The sequence below is a fragment of the Oryx dammah genome, unplaced genomic scaffold, assembly GCF_014754425.2.
Source record: "Oryx dammah isolate SB20612 unplaced genomic scaffold, SCBI_Odam_1.1 HiC_scaffold_21, whole genome shotgun sequence".
Classification (NCBI taxonomy): domain Eukaryota; kingdom Metazoa; phylum Chordata; class Mammalia; order Artiodactyla; family Bovidae; genus Oryx; species Oryx dammah.
Window position 1 is genome coordinate 10,097,265 of NW_024070205.1, and position 19,792 is coordinate 10,117,056.

The window sequence follows — 19,792 nt, forward strand, 5'->3', positions numbered from 1 at the left end:
GTACTCATGATAAACTGTCTCATGTCCAGATGGCTGGTCCTTGCCATGCAGGAGATGGATGAGCTTCCTGCAGAAGCATCCTGAAGGGCTCTCTCCATCACCTTAATGGTAACACCTTCATGGCACCATTATTCACTGTCTCACCACAAACAAAGGTATCACTGAACCCAAAGCACTACCTCCAGATTCTATTTAAATGTCATGCAGTAGAACTAATGTGCATCTGAAGTGTGATTTTCCTCATATTTTTCATCATAAATGTGTAGTATTTCAGCTACCCTATATGTTACATGGGGCTTCCCTGGTGGCTTAGCGGTAAAGAATTCTGCAATGCAAGAGACACGGGTTCAATCCCTGGGTTGGGAAGATTCCTCGGAGGAGGGCATGGCAATCCACTTCAGTATTCTTGCCTGGAGAATCCCATGGAAAGAGGGCCCTGGTGGGCTATAGTCCATAGGGTCGCAAAGAGTCGGACGCAGCTGAGTGACCAAGCACACACAGGTTTACACAGGTCTTTAAAGGGTAGCCTAGAAAGTTATTTATTTATAATACCATTTGCACATTTTTTCAGGAGGGAAATACAGTTCAAATTTCAGAGTTCAGATTAAGTATAAATGTCTGAAATGTAACCATTTGTAAGTGGGTGACTACCTGTAAATATTCTAACAATGGCTTAAGCAAGCTGTCACTATTAGGAAAAAGAGGAACTGTCTCTAAGTCCTCTGCTTGTAGGGTCAGCAAAAGAACTATCATAAAGTCTACTACAGAGAAACTTAAAATAGATCCTTGTCATTACTACATGTTTTGTGAAGGACAGGAAATAATAAAAAGGGAGCCTCGTCAATTAATTTCAAATAACTTTTTAAAAAAGTTGATGATATGGAAAGAATGATTAGTTTCACTAATAGGATCACAAAAGGTTATAAATGACAAATGAAAACTCATCCTATTGGTAGGGAGTTAATTAGAAGACTGCTGCAAAGATATATATATAAAAGTTTGCTCTTAAAAATGTGGAAGTTAGGCACCCTTGAGTACACTGCCTTCCCTAGTCACTTGCTTTCTAAAACACAGGGAAATGAAAAAGTGGAAATGAAAGATTGAGTAATCAACCTTGTTTTGCTTTTAGGTCATTGCACTGACTAAACTAGGAAACATGAAATTCCAAAAGCATGCACAAATTCAGAAATTCAGCAAGGAAAAAAAAGCATTAACTGAGTGTTTCCTTTCCATTTCCACTGTATTTTATGAACATGTATGAGCAAGCATGCATAATATAGGATGTTTGGCTTGTACTAGTTTCTAAAAAGCGTAACTAAAGGCATGAATAAGAACCATGAGTTAAAAAGTAGCAGCCCTGGTGAAAAGGAAACCAAAAACTAAGCAGTGATATATGACTTTCTGGAAGATAACACTTTGCCACAATTTTAACCCATCTGTTTAACACACGTGCTAGGCTCCTTGGCCTCTACTCACACCTGCACCTCACCAGCTCCTTCAGTACCCAAGAACTGCATCTGTCTTAAGGTACCACATATTTTCAAACTCCTAGCTTGCGTTATCTGGTCTCAGTCAAGACTCTAACCTTCTATAATGCTCTTTCCCTCTATTCCTTCCACTACAGCCTCAGTAGTCCCTTGTTCTATGAATACTCAAGCTCATTCTTAGGAACCTTGTTCTAGCTCTTCTAACTGAAAAGTTCTTCCTCTTGATTGTCACAAGATAAATTCCTTCTTGCTACTTCCTCAGAAAAGTGTTTCCCATCACCTAAACACATCACCCTAGCACTGATGTTATTTTTCTATTTGTTGATATTTTCCTTCCCTCATTAGAACATAAGCTCCACAGAGCAAGGACCCTGTCTGTATCGATCACCATTACATCCTCCACAGTGAGAACAGTTCTGGCATATAGTAGACATTTAATAAATATGCTGAATGCATGGGTGGATAATAGTCATGAGGTAAGTATTTACTGAGCATGATGCTATATGCTGGCTTCATATAACGCAAACAAAAATGTAAAGTAAAAAGCTCATGAAGCTTTCAGTTTTGTGAGAAAAGAAACAAACAAGCACATGTCGTAACAAACGATATTATGGAAATAAACAAGTATTATGACAGAGAATTGGGGAGAGATTACTTTTACCAGGGTGAGTAGGAAAGATCTCTCTGCGGAGGTAGCATTTAAATAAGAAAAACTGAGAAGATGTCAACCTTAGAAGTACTGGGGGAAGTAAACTCATACACTTATGATCATTTTATCTATGACAAAGGAGGCAAAGATATACACTGAATAAAAGATAGTCTGTTCAACAAGTAGTGCTGGGAAAACTGGACAGCTACATGTAAAATAATTAAATTAGAACATTCTCTAACACCATATACAAAAGCAAACTTTGTTAAAATGGATTAAAAATCTAAATGTAAGACTGGATACTATGAAACTCCCAGAGAAAAACAGGCAGAACACTCTGACATAAACCATAGCAGTATTTTTTTCTGGATTTGTCTCCTAGAGTGATGGAAACAAAACCAAAAATAAACAAATGGGACGTAATTAAACTTAAAAGCTTTTGCACAGCAAAGGAGACCATCAGCAAAACAAAAAGACAACCTGAGGAAAAAATACTTGCAAACTATGTGACCGACAGGATTAATTTACAAAATACACCATCAGCTCATATAGCTCAATAAATAAATAAATGGGCAGAATACCTGAATAGATATTCCTCCAAAGAAGACATACAGAAGGCCACCAGGCACATGAAAAGACGCTCAACACTGCTAATTATTCAAGAAATGCAAATCAAAACTACAATAAGGTACTACCTCATAACAGTCAGAATGGCCATCATCAGAAAGGCTACAAATGATAAACCCTGGAGAAGGGGTGGAGAAAAGGGAACCCTTCTACACCACTAATGGGAATGTATACTGGTGCACCCACTATGGAGAACAGTATGGGAATTCCTTGGAGATTCCCTGATAGCTCAGTTGGTAAAGAATCCGCCTGCTTCCTGGGTTGGGAAGATCCCCTGGAGAAGGGATAGGATACCCATTCCAGTATTCTTGGGCTTCCCTTGTGGTTCAGGTTTCAGTGAATCCGCCTGCAATGTGGGAGACCTGGGTTCGATCCCTGGGTTGGGAAGATCCCCTGGAGAAGGGAAAGGCTACCCACTCCAGTATTCTGGCCTGGAGAATTCCATGGACAGTATACTCATGGGGTTGTAAAGAGCTGGACATGACTCAGCAACTTTCACAGCAATTCTTTTAAAAAATAAAAACAGATCTCTCAGCAATTCCACCCCTGGGCATTTATCTGGAGAAAACTGTAATTTGAAAAGACACAGAGCCAACACTATGTTCATAGCAGCACTATTTTCAATAGCCAATCAAGACATGGAAACAAACTAGGTGTTTACTGACAAATGAATCAACAAAGATGATGTGGTACATACATACAGTGGAATACTTCTCAACCACAGCAAAGAATGAGATGCCATTTGCAGCAACACTGATGGACCTAGAGATCATCATACTAAGTGAAGTTAGAGAAAGACAAATATTGTACAATATTGCTTCTATGTGGAATCTTAAAAAAATGATACAAATGAACTTACTGACAAAAGAGAAATAGACTCACAGCCATAGAAAACAAATTTATGTTTACCCAAGGGTAAGAGGGATATATCAGGAGTCTGAGATTAAAATATACACACTACTGTATATAAAATGGATAACCAACAAGGACCTACTTACTACATATTAATAGCATAGGGAACTCTACTCAATATCTTGTAATAACCTTCAATGGAAAAGAAACTAAAAAACAAATAGACACACACACACACCCACACACACCCACACCCACACACACCTGAACCACTCTGCTGAAAGAGAGGGTCTACAGAGGGCTAGAACAAAAAGGAAAGCTTTTGAAATGAATCTTGAAGGGCCAGGTCACATAAAGGAATGCTGAGAAGGTCAAAGTCTATTATGTATTCTTTAAAATTGGAAGACTTTAGGATTTTAAGCAGAGAGGAATGAAAGTTGATTTGTGTTTTTAAGAGTATCCTAAATTTCTAGTCAAGCTGGTCTTGGAAGTTCATAAACTCCCCACTTTTGTCCAAAGTACCACTGGATAAATACAGAAAAATTTTGAAGACAAATTCAAACCATATACAAAGTAAATTTCTATGAACCAGAAAAAAGTAGAAGAGAAAAAGCTTTTAAGTCAGGCTAAAGTTACAGATCCACTGGAGGGCAGACGGAAGGTAGGCAGTAAGTAACCAGGAATTTGCTCCCCACAAGATAAAAAGGTATCAACATGCACCAGAGGGGCAGGGAATGGGGAGAGCTGGCCTCATACATGAAACCAAAGGTTCAAATGGAGTTTTCCTACCCTGAAAAGGAGGCTGGGGGAAAAAACAAACAAACCAACTGAGGTACTGAGCTGCAGCATACTTAAAGCTACACTACTTGATGGCAGAAAATGCCTCAAAGCCAGGGCTATATTAAGCTGCCTGCTGACTTGGTGACTAGGATCCACTATCGCCAATATTACAGTGGAACAGGGGCCCTCCCAGTGTCAATTTAAGATGTGGTTCTTGCCTGGGACTGATCAAGGGCCAGACAGAAGGCAACCACAAAACTGCTAGACAGGAAGAGGGGAAAGCAGCAGTAAGAAAGTAAGCACATGAAAAACAGTCAAGAAACACTTGCTAAGCAAAATTCTTAAATATATGAAGAAATTACAACCATGAAGGGCAGCCAATATAACCAACGTCAAGGGGAGGAATTTGCTGTAGATAAAATAAAAATAGAGCAATCTGAAAATGATTTTTGAAGGTTTCAGTTCAGTTTAGTCGTGTCCAACTCTTTGTGACCCCATGAATTGCAGCACACCAGGCCTCCCTGTCCATCACCAACTCCTGGAGTTTACACAAACTCATGTGCATTGAGTCGGTGATGCCATCCAGCCATCTCATCCTCTTGTCGTCCCTTTCTCCTCCTGCCCCCAATCCCTCCCAGCATCAGTCTTTTCCAATGAATCAACTCTTTGCATGAGGTGGCCAAAGTATTGGAGTTTCAGCTTCAGCATCAGTCCTTCCAAAGGACACCCAGGACTGATCTCCTTTAGAATGGACTGGTTGGATCTCCTTGCAGGCCAAAGGACTCTCAAGAGTCTTCTCCGACACCACAGTTCAAAAGCATCAATTCTTTGGCACTCAGCTTTCTTCACAGTCCAACTCTCACATCCATACATGACACTGGAAAAACCATAGCCTTGACTAGATGGATCTTTGTTGGCAAAGTAATGTCTCTGCTTTTCAATATGCTATCTAGGTTGGTCATAGCTTTCCTTCCAAGGAGTAAGCATCTTTTAATTTCATGGCTGCAATCACCATCTGCAGTGATTTTGGAGCCCCCCAAAATAAAGTCTGACCCTATTTCCACTGTTTCCCCATCTATTTGCCATGAAGTGATGGGACCAGATGCCATGATCTTCGTTTTCTGAATGTCGAGCTTTAAGCCAACTTTTTCACTCCCCTCTTTCACTTACATCAAGAGGCTTTTTAGTTCTTCTTCACTTTCTGCCATAAGGGTGGTGTCACCTGCATATCTGAGGTTATTGATATTTCTCCTGGCAATCTTGATTCCAGCTTGTGCTTCATCCAGCCCAGCGTTTCTCATGATGTACTCTGCATATAAATTAAATCAGCAGGGTGACAATATACAGTCTTGACGTACTCCTTTTCCTATTTGGAACCAGTGTGTTGTTCCATGTCCAGTTCTAACTGTTGCTTCCTGATCTGCATATAGGTTTCTCAAGAGGCAGGTCAGGTGGTCTGGTATGCCCATCTCTTTCAGAATTTTTCAGTTTGTTGTGATCCACACAGTCAAAGGCTTTGGCATAGTCAATAAAGCAGAAATAGATGTTTTTCTGAAACTCTCTTGCTTTTTTGAAGATCCAGCGGATGTTGGCAATTTGATCTCTAGTTCCTCTGCCTTTTCTAAATATCTGCTGTCACACACCTTCAAATAGACAATTACTGTAACTGCTTGATATGTCTAATCTTAGATCTTTATCAATACATTTGTATATGGGCAGATAGGTACAGGGAGTTTTGAGTTGTTTATATATATACAATATATTCTATTCTGTGATTTTTTTCATTCAACTATGTAACATATGGTTCATTTCTGTGGTTCTTACTGGTAATTTTTTTAATGCCTTTTCATACTTACACATGGAGAAGGTAATGGCACCCCACTCCAGTACTCTTGCCTGGAAAATCCCACAGACGGAGGAGCCTGGTAGGCTGCAGTCCATGGGGTCGCTAAGAGTTGGACACGACTGAAGCAACTTAGGAACAACAGCAGCAGCAGCACACATACACACAATTTTATTTAAATATACACTTTTTTTGTTTTTGAGTAGGGGGGATTTTTTTTATTTGTTTTGCTTGTTTCCTCTTCTCATCTTCCACTTATAATTCCATGTAAATTTGTCTGAGGACTCTCATCTTCTAGAAAATCTTTAACTTAATCTTTCAACTTTGCTTCTTTATCATTTCTTCTATTTTTGTACTATTCTTGTTTTATTTCATGATTTATTTTTCTTCTGTAATGTCTGTTATGATTTCCTTTAGCTATTGCATGCATGCTAAGTTGCTTCAGTTGTTTCCAACTTTTTGTGACTCTCTGGACTGTAGCTCGCCAGGCCCCTCTGTCCATGGGATTCTCCAGGCAAGAATACTGGAATGGGTCGTCATGCTCTCCTCCAGGAGATCTTCCTGACCCAGGGATCGGAACCACGTCTCTTAAGTTTCCTGCATTGGGAGGTGGGTTCTTTACCAGTAGCACCTGGGAAGCCTTTCTTTAGCTATTGGAGGATCCTAAGCCTTTAGGCAATGCCAAAAAATGTTCAAACTACTGCACAATTGCACTCATCTCACATGCTAGTAAAGTAATGCTCAAAATTCTCCAAGCCAGGCTTCAGCAATATGTGAACCATGAAATTCCACATGTTCAAGCTGGTTTTAGAAAAGGCAGAGGAACCAGAGATCAAATTGCCAACATCCACTGGATCATGGAAAAGGCAAGAGAGCTCCAGAAAAACATCTATTTCTGCTTTACTGACTATGCCAAAGCCTTTGACTGTGTGGATCACAACAAACTGTGGAAAATTCTGAAAGAGATGGGGATACCAGACCACCTGACCCGCCTCTTAAGAAACCTATATGCAGGTCAAAAAGCAACAGTTAGAACTTGGCATGGAACAACAGACTGGTTCCAAATAGGAAAAGGAGTACGTCAAGGCTGTATATTGTCACCCTGCTTATTTAACTTCTATGCAGAGTAAGTACATCATGAGAAATGCTGGGCTGGAAGAAACACAAGCTGGAATCAAGACTGCCAGGAGAAATATCAATAATCTCAGATATGCAGATGACACCACCCTTATGGCAGAAAGTGAAAAAGAACTAAAAAGCCCCTTGATCTAAGTGAAACAGGAGAGTGAAAAAGTTGGCTTAAAGCTCAACATTCAGAAAACGAAGATCATGGCATCTGGTCCCATCACTTCATGGCAAATAGATGGGGAAACAGTGGAAACAGGGTCAGACTTTATTTTTTTGGGCTCCAAAATCACTGCAGATGGTGACTGCAGCCATGAAATTAAAAGACGCTTATTCCTTGGAAGGAAAGCTATGACCAACCTAGATAGCATATTCAAAAGCAGAGACATTACTTTGCCAACAAAGGTCCATCTAGTCAAGGCTATGGTTTATTCCAGTGGTCATGTATGGATGTGAGAGTTGGGCTGTGAAGAAAGCTGAGCGCCAAAGAATTGATGCTTTTGAACTGTGGTGTTGGAGAAGACTCGAGAGTCCTTTGGATTGCAAGGACATCCAACCAGTCCATTCTAAAGATCAGTCCTGGGTGTCCTTTGGAAGGAATGATGCTGAAGCTGAAACTCCAATACTCTGGCCACCTCATGCGAAGAGTTGACTCATTGGAAAAGACTCTGATGCTGGGAGAGATTGGGGGCAGGAGGAGAAGGAGACTACAGAGGATGAGATGGCTGGATGGCATCACTGACTCGATGGACGTGAGTTTGAGTGAACTCCAGGAGTTGGTGATGGACAGGGAGGCCTGGTGTGCTGCAATTCATGGGGTCGCAAAGAGTTGGACACGACTGAGCGACTGAACTGCCTGAACTGACTGACTTCAGATAGACTGGGGAAGACAAATAGACTGGATTTTCATTTTCTACTATATATATACCATTCACTATTTACAAGTTAATGTTAAGCTTACATTTATTAATAGCATGTACAAAAACTAATTATAAAATCATAACACAATTTAAAATATAATGTGAGATCTATGGTAGTTGAATTGGAGGATCTCCCATATATTTATAAGAGTAAGGTATAGATAATCTGAATATATAAATCACTTTTCTGTAAAATAAATTATGCTCCCCAAATGTCTAGTATGTATGTATTTCAATATGATTACATGAAAAGAGAAAAAAGGGTAAATGGCTTCACAGCAGATTAGTGCTGTATCTCTGAAGGAGCAGTGGATGGGAAAGGAGGAAGGAGACCAAAAACAAGTTAAAGACTATCCTTATTTTTTAAAATTTTTAAAAGAACATGTAAAATTATGTACTTATTTTATAAATATTTCCTGAGTGTACTATGTCAGATAACGATCTTAAAGCTAAGGGATACAGAAGTAGACAAAACAAAGCCCTTGTTCACAGGGAGTTTATAGTACAGTGAGGGAAGGGATGAAGACAATAAAATAAAGAGAAATTACATAATGTCAGTAAGTAGTAGGGGAAATAAAGCAGGTTAGGGTGACAGAGTATGAGCAAGGGGGTCAGGAAGGGATCTGACACAGACTGTCAGGGAAGACCTCTCTGACGAGGTTACAGTTTGAACAGAGCTGAATAAAGTGAGAGTCAGGCAGGTAGTTTCAGATAGGAACCAGAGAGCAACAAGTGTGAAAACCACAGGGCCAGTGCCTGTTTGGCATATTCTGGGTGAAAGAGAAAGAATGCTAGTGTGGCTGGAGCTCAGTAGACAAAGGTGAGAGTGCTAAGAACTAGGGTCAGAGATGAAATCTGAGGAGCAGCCAGGGACCAGGTCAGAGAGGACCTGTAGACCAAGGGAAGTATGATGGGGAGCCACTGGAGACTTTTAAGCAGGGACTGATGCACCCTGATTATGCTTCAGAAAACAATCCCCTGGATGCCGTGTGGCAAAACTGAACTGGAAGGAGACCAGGAGACTGCTGCAGCAGCCCCACCAAGAGGATACGGAGACAATGACAGAGGCAGTAGAGATGGGTCTGATAGGAAGCAGTTGAAACTGAGATGTGTTTTCAAGGTCAAGGCAGCAAGATCTGCAGGTGGATCGAAGAGGTAGCAATAAGCAATATATTATAATACTGCTACTGCTGCTAAGTCACTTTAGTCGTGTCCGACTCTGTGTGACCCCATAGACGGCCTCCTAGCAGGCTCCTCTGTCCCTGGGATTCTCCAGGCAAGAACACTGGAGTGGGTTGCCATGTCCTTCTCCAATGCGTGAAAGTGAAAAGTGAAAGTGAAGTCTCTCAGTCGTGTCCGACTCTTAGCAACCCCATGGACTGCAGCCCACCAGGCTCCTCTGTCCATGGGATTTTTCAGGCAAGAGTACTAGTCACTGGTTATAAATATGTTAATAGTGGTTATCTCGAGTACATGATTCCATGTGATTTAAACTCGTTTCTTATGCTTTTAACACTTTGGGGATGTGAATACATTTTTATATAATCAAGAAAAAGCAAGAAAGTTATTTTCATTGTTAGAAAAAGTGTACCCTAAGCACCATGTTAGATAAATAAAAAATAAACACCTAACCATATTGTGCTAAAACAGTAGAACATTAAGAATACACAAAAAAATTATGAAAAATCAGGAGAGAAAATACAGATTATCCATTAAAGAGTGACAAGTAGTCTCTGAGCAGACTTATCATCAACTATGAGTACCAGGCCTCCAGACTGGCAAGGAAAAAGTAAAACTCTGATTTGTCGATAACATGATATAATTTTTTATGTAGAGAACTCTAAAGAATCCACTAAAAAACTATTAGAACTAATAAATGAGATCAGCAAGGTTGAAAGATACAAGATCAAGATATAAACATCAATCCTATTTCTATACAGTAGCAGTAAACAAACTGAAACTATTTTTTAACTGCATTTACATTAGCAACAAAATACTGATACATGCTATTAACATGGACCTTGAAACATTATGCCAATTCATAGAAGCCATTCTTAAAGGATGACATATTACATGATTTAATTTATATGAAATGTCTAGAATAGTCAAATCTATAGAGACAAAAAGCAGATGAGTGCTATAAAGTTCTAGACACAAATAAGAAGGAAAATTGAGGGAGGGATGTGCTTATTCAGTGGGTAAAGTATAATAAAGTCCTTTTCTTGCCTAGGAGGGAACCTGAAATACTGTATAACTCCTGACTATGTTAGATAATTTTAGAACTATAGTATGCTAAAATTTTAACAGGTAACACTAAAGGAAAAGAAGCATAGTAGATAGCTTTCAAACCAGAAAAAAAGGAAAATAAGAGATAAAGAAAAATCTAGCAACATGGCAGATGGCAAAAAAGAGGAAAATAAGTAAGACTCCTACATTTGGAAATGAAAAAATATTTGGAGTTAAACTATGAAAGTTCTACATGTTGAGTCTTGAGGATATGGCTAACGTAGGACCTGGAGATAAATCTGTAGACTTATTTACTAAAAAATAAAACTGAAGTAAACTAATGAAGGGTTTAATTCAAGAAGTTAAAAATAACACATAAAACTCAAGAAAGCAGGAAGACCACACTAAAGATAAGATCGGAACTCAAGGAACCAGAAAAGTGAACAACAATAGAAAAACTCAGCAAAACTAAAAGATGACTCTCTGAAAAGACCAATTAAAAACAAAGAAATCTAGAGCAAGATATCAAGAAAAAAGAGAAAGCAAAAATGAACAACATTAAGAAATAAGCATATGTGGAACAGAAATTTTTAAAATTATAAGTAACTACCATAAAGTTTCATGCCAATATACTGAATACATGGATGAAACAGACTGTTTTTCAAACAAATATTACCAAAATTGACTTAAGAAAAAAAAAAAAAAACCTGAAGAAATCAATAACCATTAAATATACTAAGTCAGTTTATAACTAGGCTCAGACAGTTTTATACATGAATCTCACCAACTCTTCAAAGACCAAAAACCCTCTGACATTCAGAAACTGTTTTATGAGGGCAGCATAACCTTGGTGACAAAATTGGAAAGGAACAGCATGTTTTAAAACAGGTTTATTTTTTGTGTGACTACAGATGCAAATATACTATCGTTTAACATAGTATACAAACATAAATAAAATACAGGTAACTGTAACTCAAGTATATAAAAGAAAAAATATACTAATGAGTAAGTGGGGTTTTCCGTGTGAATGCAATGATAACCATCAGAAAAATCTGTCAATGTTAATTCACCATATTAGCAGAGTTAGAGACAAAAAGCATAAAATTTAGGGGCATAAAGGAACTTCATGAGTGATGAAAAATTCTGTATTTGAATTGTGGTCATGGTTACAGAGTTGTATACATTTGCCACAACTCAAACTGTATGCATAAAATGTACATATTTTTATTATACATAAATTATATCGCAATAAAGTTATATATATTTTAAAAACTTATGTATACATAAAGTCATTATAAATAGTTATAAGACAACCCAAAAACTGAGAGCAAATATTTACAGTGCTTATAACACTAATGTCTATAATGTGTGTGTGCATGTGTGTATCTTCATGTGCCTGTGTATATGACTCTTAGAAATGAATAAGGAAAGTTGTAATACCCAACCAAAGAACAGGCAAAGAATATAAATAGGAACTCAAGACAAACAACCTCACTTTAAAAACTTCTACATGCCCATCACATTGGTGGAAAAAAAAAAAAAAAGTACAGAAAACCTGACAGCAATTAATTTTTGGCAAACTGTACAGAAGCAAGAACTTTCAAACACTGCTGGTGGAACCATAAACTGACATGACTACTTTGGAGGTGTAGTAGAGCTTAAATGTAATAAAGCTGAACAGAGACAAGCTCTCTGGACCTAGAAACTCTGCTTCCAGCAATCTACCTCAGAAAATCTGCAGCATTAAGTATGCCACAGTTTACAAGACACAGGTGTAAAAATATTCATTGTAAAACTGTTCATAACAGCCAGAAAAAGAAAAAGAAACCAAGTGTCCCTCAGTAGAGGAACGGACTTACAGAGAAGTATTCATGCTCAGAATATTATATAGAAACTAAATGAATGCAGATAATGTGTATACAATACCAATGGGGAAAAACAAGTTGCAGAATGATATGATTGGTATGATACAGCTTATGTAAAATTTTTAAAACAGATGCCACACAGTGTTTATGGATATACATCTATAAAGTAAAAGCACAAAAACATGGATAGGAAGGATCCTCTCAACTTGAGCATAGTGGTTATTCTGAAGTAAGAGGGAGTGGAATGGGATGGTAAAAGGGTAAAAACAAAGTTTCAACTGTATCCATACCTTTTAAATCCTAAGAAGATCTGACCCAAGTTTGACAAAATATGAATAGCCCTTAAAAATAAGTAAATTCTCCAGGCCAGGCTTCAACAATACGTGAATCGTGAACTTCCAGATGTTTAAGCTGGTTTTAGAAAAGGCAGAGGAACCAGAGATCAAATTGCCAACATCCACTGGATCATGGAAAAAGCAAGAGAGTTCCAGAAAAAACATCTATTTCTGCTTTATTGACTATGCCAAAGCCTTTGACTGTGTGGATCACAACAAACTGGAAAATTCTGCAAGAGATGGGAATACCAGACCACCTGACCTGCCTCTTGAGAAATCTGTATGCAGGTCAGGAAGCAACAGTTAGAACTGGACATGGAACAACAGACTGGTTCCAAATAGGAAAAAGAGTATGTCAAGGCTGTATATTGTCACCCTGCTTATTTAACTTATATGCAGAGTATATCATGAGAAATGCTGGGCAGGAAGAAGCACAAACTGGAATCAAGACTGCCTGGAGAAATATCAATAACCTCAGATATGCAGATGATACCACCATTATGGCAGAAAGTGAAGAACTAAAGAGCCTCTTGATGAAAGTGAAAGAGGTGAAAAAGCTGCTTAAAGCTCAACATTCAGAAAACTAAGATCATGGCATCTGGTCCCATCATTTCATGGCAGATAGATGGTGAAACAGTGGCTGACTTTATTTTGGGGGGCTCCAAAATCACTGCAGATGGTGACTACAGCCATGAAATTAAAAGATGCTTGCTCCTTGGAAGGAAAGTTATGGCCAATCTAGACAGCATATTAAAAAGCAGAGACATTACTTTACTGACAAAGGTCCATCTAGTCAAAGCTATGGTTTTTCCAGTAGTCATGTATGGATGTGAGAGTTGGACCATAAAGAAAGCTGAGCACTGAAGAACTGATGCTTTTGAACTGTGGTGTTGGAGAAGACTCTTGAGAATCCCTTGGACTGCAAGGAGATCAAACCAGTCCATCCTAAAGAAAATCAGTCCTGAATATTCATTGGAAGGACTGATGATGAAGCTGAAGCTCCAAAACTTTGGCCACCTGATGCAAAAAACTGACTCACTGGAAAAGACCCTGATGCTGGGAAAGACTGAAGGCAGGAGGAGAAGGGGACGACAGAGGATGAGATGGTTGGATGGCATCACCGACTCAATGGACATAAGTTTAAGCAAGCTCTGGGAGTTGGTGATGGACAGGGAAGCCTGGCGTGCTACAGTCCATGGGATTGCAAAGATTCAGACACAACTGAGTGATTGAACTGAACCAAACCAAACCGATGACAAAGTGTTACTAGGTTAATGTTTATTGTCAAATACAGTGACTGCTATGATTTTAACCAACTTCAGTCTACATTTGCTTCCCCCTCTCAGTTTATCCCATTGGCTTGGGACACTTTGAAAGGGCAGGGGACATGTTAGAAGGTAAATCAGAATTCAACAAGGGTGAGGTATTTAAAGCCATAAGTATAGAAATCCCATACAAATAAATCAAGATCTTAACTGTTTTTTCAAAGACTTCAAAATTGGTACTTTAGAGAGCCAAACGCAAATTCCAAAATGTCTCTTAGGAAAATTGTTACAAATTTTTAAAGGTAAGAATAGAGTTATTTAAAAAAACGCATGATCCACATTTTTAGCAATGTTAGTTCTGTTGCTGGATTTACAGTTTATATTCTTTTTATTTGTGTTTTACAAGATGCACCTAAGTGGAAAACAGAACTGAATTCAAAGGTGTAACAAGTGTACATATCTCTTAAGTTCAATATTATATTTTTATTGGATTTTATTCTGTAAATGATGAAAAACCAATGATGGTTATCACACGAAGAAAACATACTATGAGTGCTTTAATAGTACCACTTTGGCTGTAATGCAAAGAATGGATAATATAATAGTATTAAAGACAGGAGGGTATTATAGGAGAAGCTTGATGGAGAAGGTGTAATGTTGGGGGCCAGCGTGAGGAACTCCGCCCATGGCAAAGGTCATGAGGAAGGAGGCCTGGCATACGCAAAGGCGTGATCAAGCCTCAGGAAACCCCCTGTTGCCGAGCATCTAACCCCAAAACCAGAGTCTGTTTTATGCTCTCACCTACACCTCTGACTTTACGGGGGGCTCTCCCCCATAACCGTTTCTCTCGGAGAAGGAGTAAATGTACAGCTCCAAGGCAATAAAAATTCCTGGGCATGACAAGAGTGTTTCAGCTTACGAACTCCTCTGAAGGTTATCTAACCCACCTGTATAGGTTTGTCTGGCCACATGTGATTGTTTACAGCCTCCCAATCTGAGAGGCACGAGATGTTTTAGACTTACTAAAGGCAAATTCTTTTGGGGAGTTAGAAATTATTAGTATAGTGGGTTGGTTAGGAATTATATTGGTTTTATAAGGGTTTTTCATTTGTTATGTCAATAATTGCTGCTAATTCCCTGCTCTGGGTGGGACAAGGATGTCTCAGGTCAAACCTCTCTGCTGACAGACTAGCTTGTGTGACAGGATTATCCATACTCCTGCCACATGACTGTTTACTACCTCTTAACCATAAACAGCACAGAGAGTTTTGGAGTATTTTGAGAGTCTTAATTAGCATAGGGCTTTTTCTTATCATTGAGTCAATGATTGCCGCCAGGCCTCCATATCCTTAGGCACCTGGGAATATATTAATCAATGTATTTGGAATATAGAAAAGAAAATATAGTAGTTTTTGATGTTAGCAATACTAGACTTTTTGAGTTAATGGATTTTCTCTTTTGTAATAGATCACTGTGCTTTGTTATAAATCACTATGTCTTTGTTATGTAAAAATGTAACTTTATCGCTATCTTAAGACTAAATAGATCTTAAGGGGAGCATTGATGAAAGGATTTTCATTTGTTGGGCTGATGTTTGCTGCTAAATCTCCATATTCCCTGCCCGTATAATGAATATAACATATAGGAGAAATAAGTATTAACCTTTAAGCATGTAGGAGAAATAAGCATTAACCTTTAAGATTAATCATGTTAACCTTGGGTTAAATAAATTCCTTTCTTGATTGTAACTCACTACACCCTCACCCTATAGGAATGCAACTTTATCTGGAGGGTGGTGCCTGGTTTAAGAAAAAACACCCCTGGAAGAAATAAGGTTTTTGGTTATCAGAAAGAAAGGACCATAGAATGTCAGCAGGTCTCACTCATGGCCAGAAGATGATAAGACCTTTTTTTGTTATACATTTATGTGAAGCACCTGATTTTGATAAAGGTCAGGACTGCTGACCCCCGCGTGACTCTGTATTCATCCCTATGTGTAACAAAAGGTATATAAGCAAACCCAAAAATAAAGAAATTGGATCAGTTTCCGGAAAGACTGATTCCACCATGTCGCTTCTTTCTTGCTCTCGTTTCTCTGGCTGAATTTAGCCTCCTTTCCTCCACTACACTATCTCCTCACTATCCGTTTCTAATCTCTCTCTATATCTGTAATTAAATATGTATTTTTCCAAAGACGCCGACGCCGTCCCCACCTTCGAATTCCCTGGATCCACTGGGGCTGGACCCCGGCAGTGTAATACTCTAGGTCAGGACACCGCTTAACAGAAGTCCACATTCCTGGTTCCTGACCCTAGAAATTCTGAGATGGTAGGTTCAGAGCTAGTTCTCATAAACCTAAGTGAGAAAAAGACCTAAATGCTTATGACTGGGAGTGAGTTAGAGCATCAAAGGGAAGATACCCCTGATGCTAAAACCTTTAAAGGAATATCAGGAACTCCTAAAATTACAAGCTCATGCTTCATTTTTACCACAAATGAATACTGGCTCACCTGGATCAGGGTCATATTTTAGGTCCAACAGATGTACAACAGGGTGGTACTGCTTCTAAACATAAAATAAAACAGATTTAAATTAACAACTAGGTGACTTACAGAAACATTTTCTTTGGCTAATATAAACAAATATTAGTCAGAAGTATCATTCTTTTGCAAAAAAAAAAAAAACAACCCAAAACAAACATCCAAATCAGATCCTGTAAGGGAGGGAGGAGAAAAGAACAGATCAAATTAAGTCTGAACTATACCTTTTAGAGTACTGCCACCTACTGCATACACTAAGATGCAGCAGCATACAAGCAAAATAAAGGCACAGTGAAAGAATCTCAAAGTATAAGGTAGTTTTCAAACTATTAATGGACTGGTTTTCAAAAGTTCATTTTAAGACAAGTGGTTAGAACTCGAACTCATATTCACACAGAAATCTGTTTTTGAAAGTGTCAGCACACTAACGCCTACCTGTGATACACTGGGACTGCAGCAGCAGAACTCTAAGAACAAGATCCGTAATTCAGGCAAAAAGGAAGTGGAAAATTTCCTTTCTCATGCCCAAAGCAGCAGGAGCCAAAAAGGTTTCTTGTCTGTCTGTTTTAAAGCTGTCTTTAGTATCCTCATCTCATTCATTTTTGCATCAATTTTTAAACTTCCACAGCAACACCCCGTCTAGGTCAGCAAACTTTCTTTAATGTAATACCAACTACAGGTTTTTTGGTAGGGGGGTGGGAGCAGGGAGGAAGGGTAGTAATAGGGAGAAAGATACTGGAAAATAAATACATTTGGAATGTTTTTCCTGAGAAAACTTTAAAAGTAGATGAGGGAGATGGGAGTAGGGTATTTCTTGGAGAACTGACATTTCTGTGGAAGAAATAAAAAAGAAAAATTTTGCTTATAACTATTTTTTCTCATAGAATGATAAGCAAAATATTTTAGATAAAGTACCTGCTTTCACTCTCTGAAGCAATTCCTGAAAACTAAGCAACTGGAAAATTTATATGTGAAAGTATGCTAATTTCAAAAAGTAAGGACAAACCGTTAAGCAAAGCTGAAAGCCACATGTATGTCTCACTCCAGAGGCAATGCCATTCCAGCAAACCTCCTTCTGCCTCGTCATAATTTTTGGAGCAAAAGAAATTACACACAATTCATAAAGCAAATTTTGGCATTATAAACAGGTAGTCTCAATCTTCATCACCAAAATACGTAACAAAGACAAAGGTCTCCCAAAATACATAACTATATACAAATAATGTGCCAAATACAAATCACAAATAGAAGGAAGAAGCTTAAAAAATAAACTTCTTTCTCCTTCCTGGACTCAGAATTAAGTTACTGTCAGTCTTCCATCTTCAAATTCTACTTTATTATCAGCTGTATTCAAAACCTAGTGTGACTTAGAAGGGGGAAGAGTTTTATAATAGACAAACAGTAGTAATTTAGGCATGAAAAACAAAGAAAACATTTGTCTCCTCTTGATCTTATACTTTAACTTTTTTACTGTAGTAAAACAGATATTACATAAAATTTACTATTTTAAAGGTAAATCATCTTACCAGAATCTCTTGTTGTGCCTTTATGATTTTGATGACATATTCAAGGATCTTTCTGGGATACTGCTTACGTTTTGTGGCTAAATCAACTATGATTTCATCAAACTGGTCTTCAAGGACTTTGATATCAGAATCTATTTCAAGGGAAAAAATAATATCAAAAATTCCTTAAAACACACAGTTTATATTCTATATGAAAATGTAACATAAACAAACTAAATTTAGAAAACACAAAATTTAAGGAAAATAAATATGGCAAGTTAATGGATGCCTCACTTTGGTGACTGATTCATGTATTCATTTAAAAGTCAATTACTTATTGAGCCCCTGTGGGAATGCAACCCCGAATCAGAGAAATACAAAAATGATTTTTAAAAAAAGATACAATGAGGGAAAACTTACAGGACAAAGAAATTAGAAGAAAGTTATCAATTAAAGTGTATAAAGCAAATGAACTAAACTCTAATATAAAGCATAGCATACTGATTGGCATTAAAACAAAACCCAACAATATAATGCCTAAAGAATACACACAAAAATATATGTGGGCTAAAATCTACAAAATAATTTAAAGCAGGCAGTATCTGTGCAAATGCATAAAGGAAAAATCTAGAGTTTTCTCTTATGGCAAAAAACTAAGACAAATTAATAAGGTTATGATTATGTTAAATACATTTTCATTAAGTCATATTAAATAAGAGAATATCTAACAATATAACATGTGTCAGTTCCAAACAATATAGTAACAATATATTCTGAAGAACTACTGATTAAAAATGAAAAGTATAGTTGTACCTGGAAGCCTTATCAGTTTATAATGTCAAGCTTAGTAAATATGAAATTAAAGAAAAATACAATTTTAAAATCTGTATCAAATAACAAATGACATAAAACTAACCCTGTAGTAGTAAAATTTAATGACAAGACAGAAAAACAACTTAAAAAAAAAAAGAGAGAAATACAAAGATGAATATAACACAACCTCTGTTCTCTAAAAGCTTATGGTTCACTGGAAGAAACTGACGGGTAACTGCAAAACAACTTCACGAATGCAACAGAGGTATGAACAAAATGCTACCAGGACAAAGAACAACTTGAACAATAACTATGCCTTGGGAATCTGAGACTTTAAAGAGAAAGTAACATTTGAGTTGGATCTTGAAATATTGATATAAATGTAAATAAACTGCATTAAAAAAAGGTAGGGAAAAAATAATATGGAAAAGCACATGAGGCAGAGAAATCAGCACCGGCAAGATCAAGAGTCTTTAGGAAAAAGTTCTAAATGGCTGCAGGATAAAGTACAAGAAAAGAAGGATAATAATATAATGAAAGAACCACACTGAAAGCATTTAACATCTGATTTTAGTATTTCTTTGATTTGGCTAAAGCTATCTTATCAGTTGCTTTCCTCTGTTTTAAAATACAGGAGACCCTTGAAGAATGTGGGAGTTAGGGGCACCGACCCTCCACACCATCAAAAATCCAAAATAACTTTATAGTTTCCACATCTGTGTATTCAACCAACTACAAATCATGTAGTACTGTAGTATATATATGGTGAAAAAAAAATCCCTATATAAGCGGATCCTTGCAGTTCAAATCTGTGTTGTTCAAAAATCAACTGTACTGATTCTCAAACTCCTGGAGAATGAATAATCACCTGGAGAACTTGTCAGAAGTAAAAAACAGCTATATCGAGGTCTAACTGTCATACAGTGAACTGCACATATTTAAAATACACAATCTGATAAG

General features: G+C 37.7%; 1 protein-coding gene across 2 annotated transcripts in view; it reads right to left on the bottom strand.

The window, feature by feature from the left end:
- NSL1 (NSL1 component of MIS12 kinetochore complex) overlaps window positions 1-19,792 on the bottom strand; it is a 42,932-nt gene that overhangs the window by 8,765 nt on the left and 14,375 nt on the right. For both annotated transcript variants that reach the window (XR_005724950.1, XM_040263134.1), the window contains exons 3-4: window positions 18,041-18,171; window positions 16,485-16,539 (exon numbers count right to left, since the gene is read on the bottom strand). Coding sequence is in view for 1 of the 2 variants with exons in the window: in XM_040263134.1 (XP_040119068.1) it covers window positions 16,485-16,539; window positions 18,041-18,171 (186 nt within the window). In the remaining variant the exon portion in view is untranslated. The remainder of the gene's footprint in view (window positions 1-16,484; window positions 16,540-18,040; window positions 18,172-19,792) is intronic.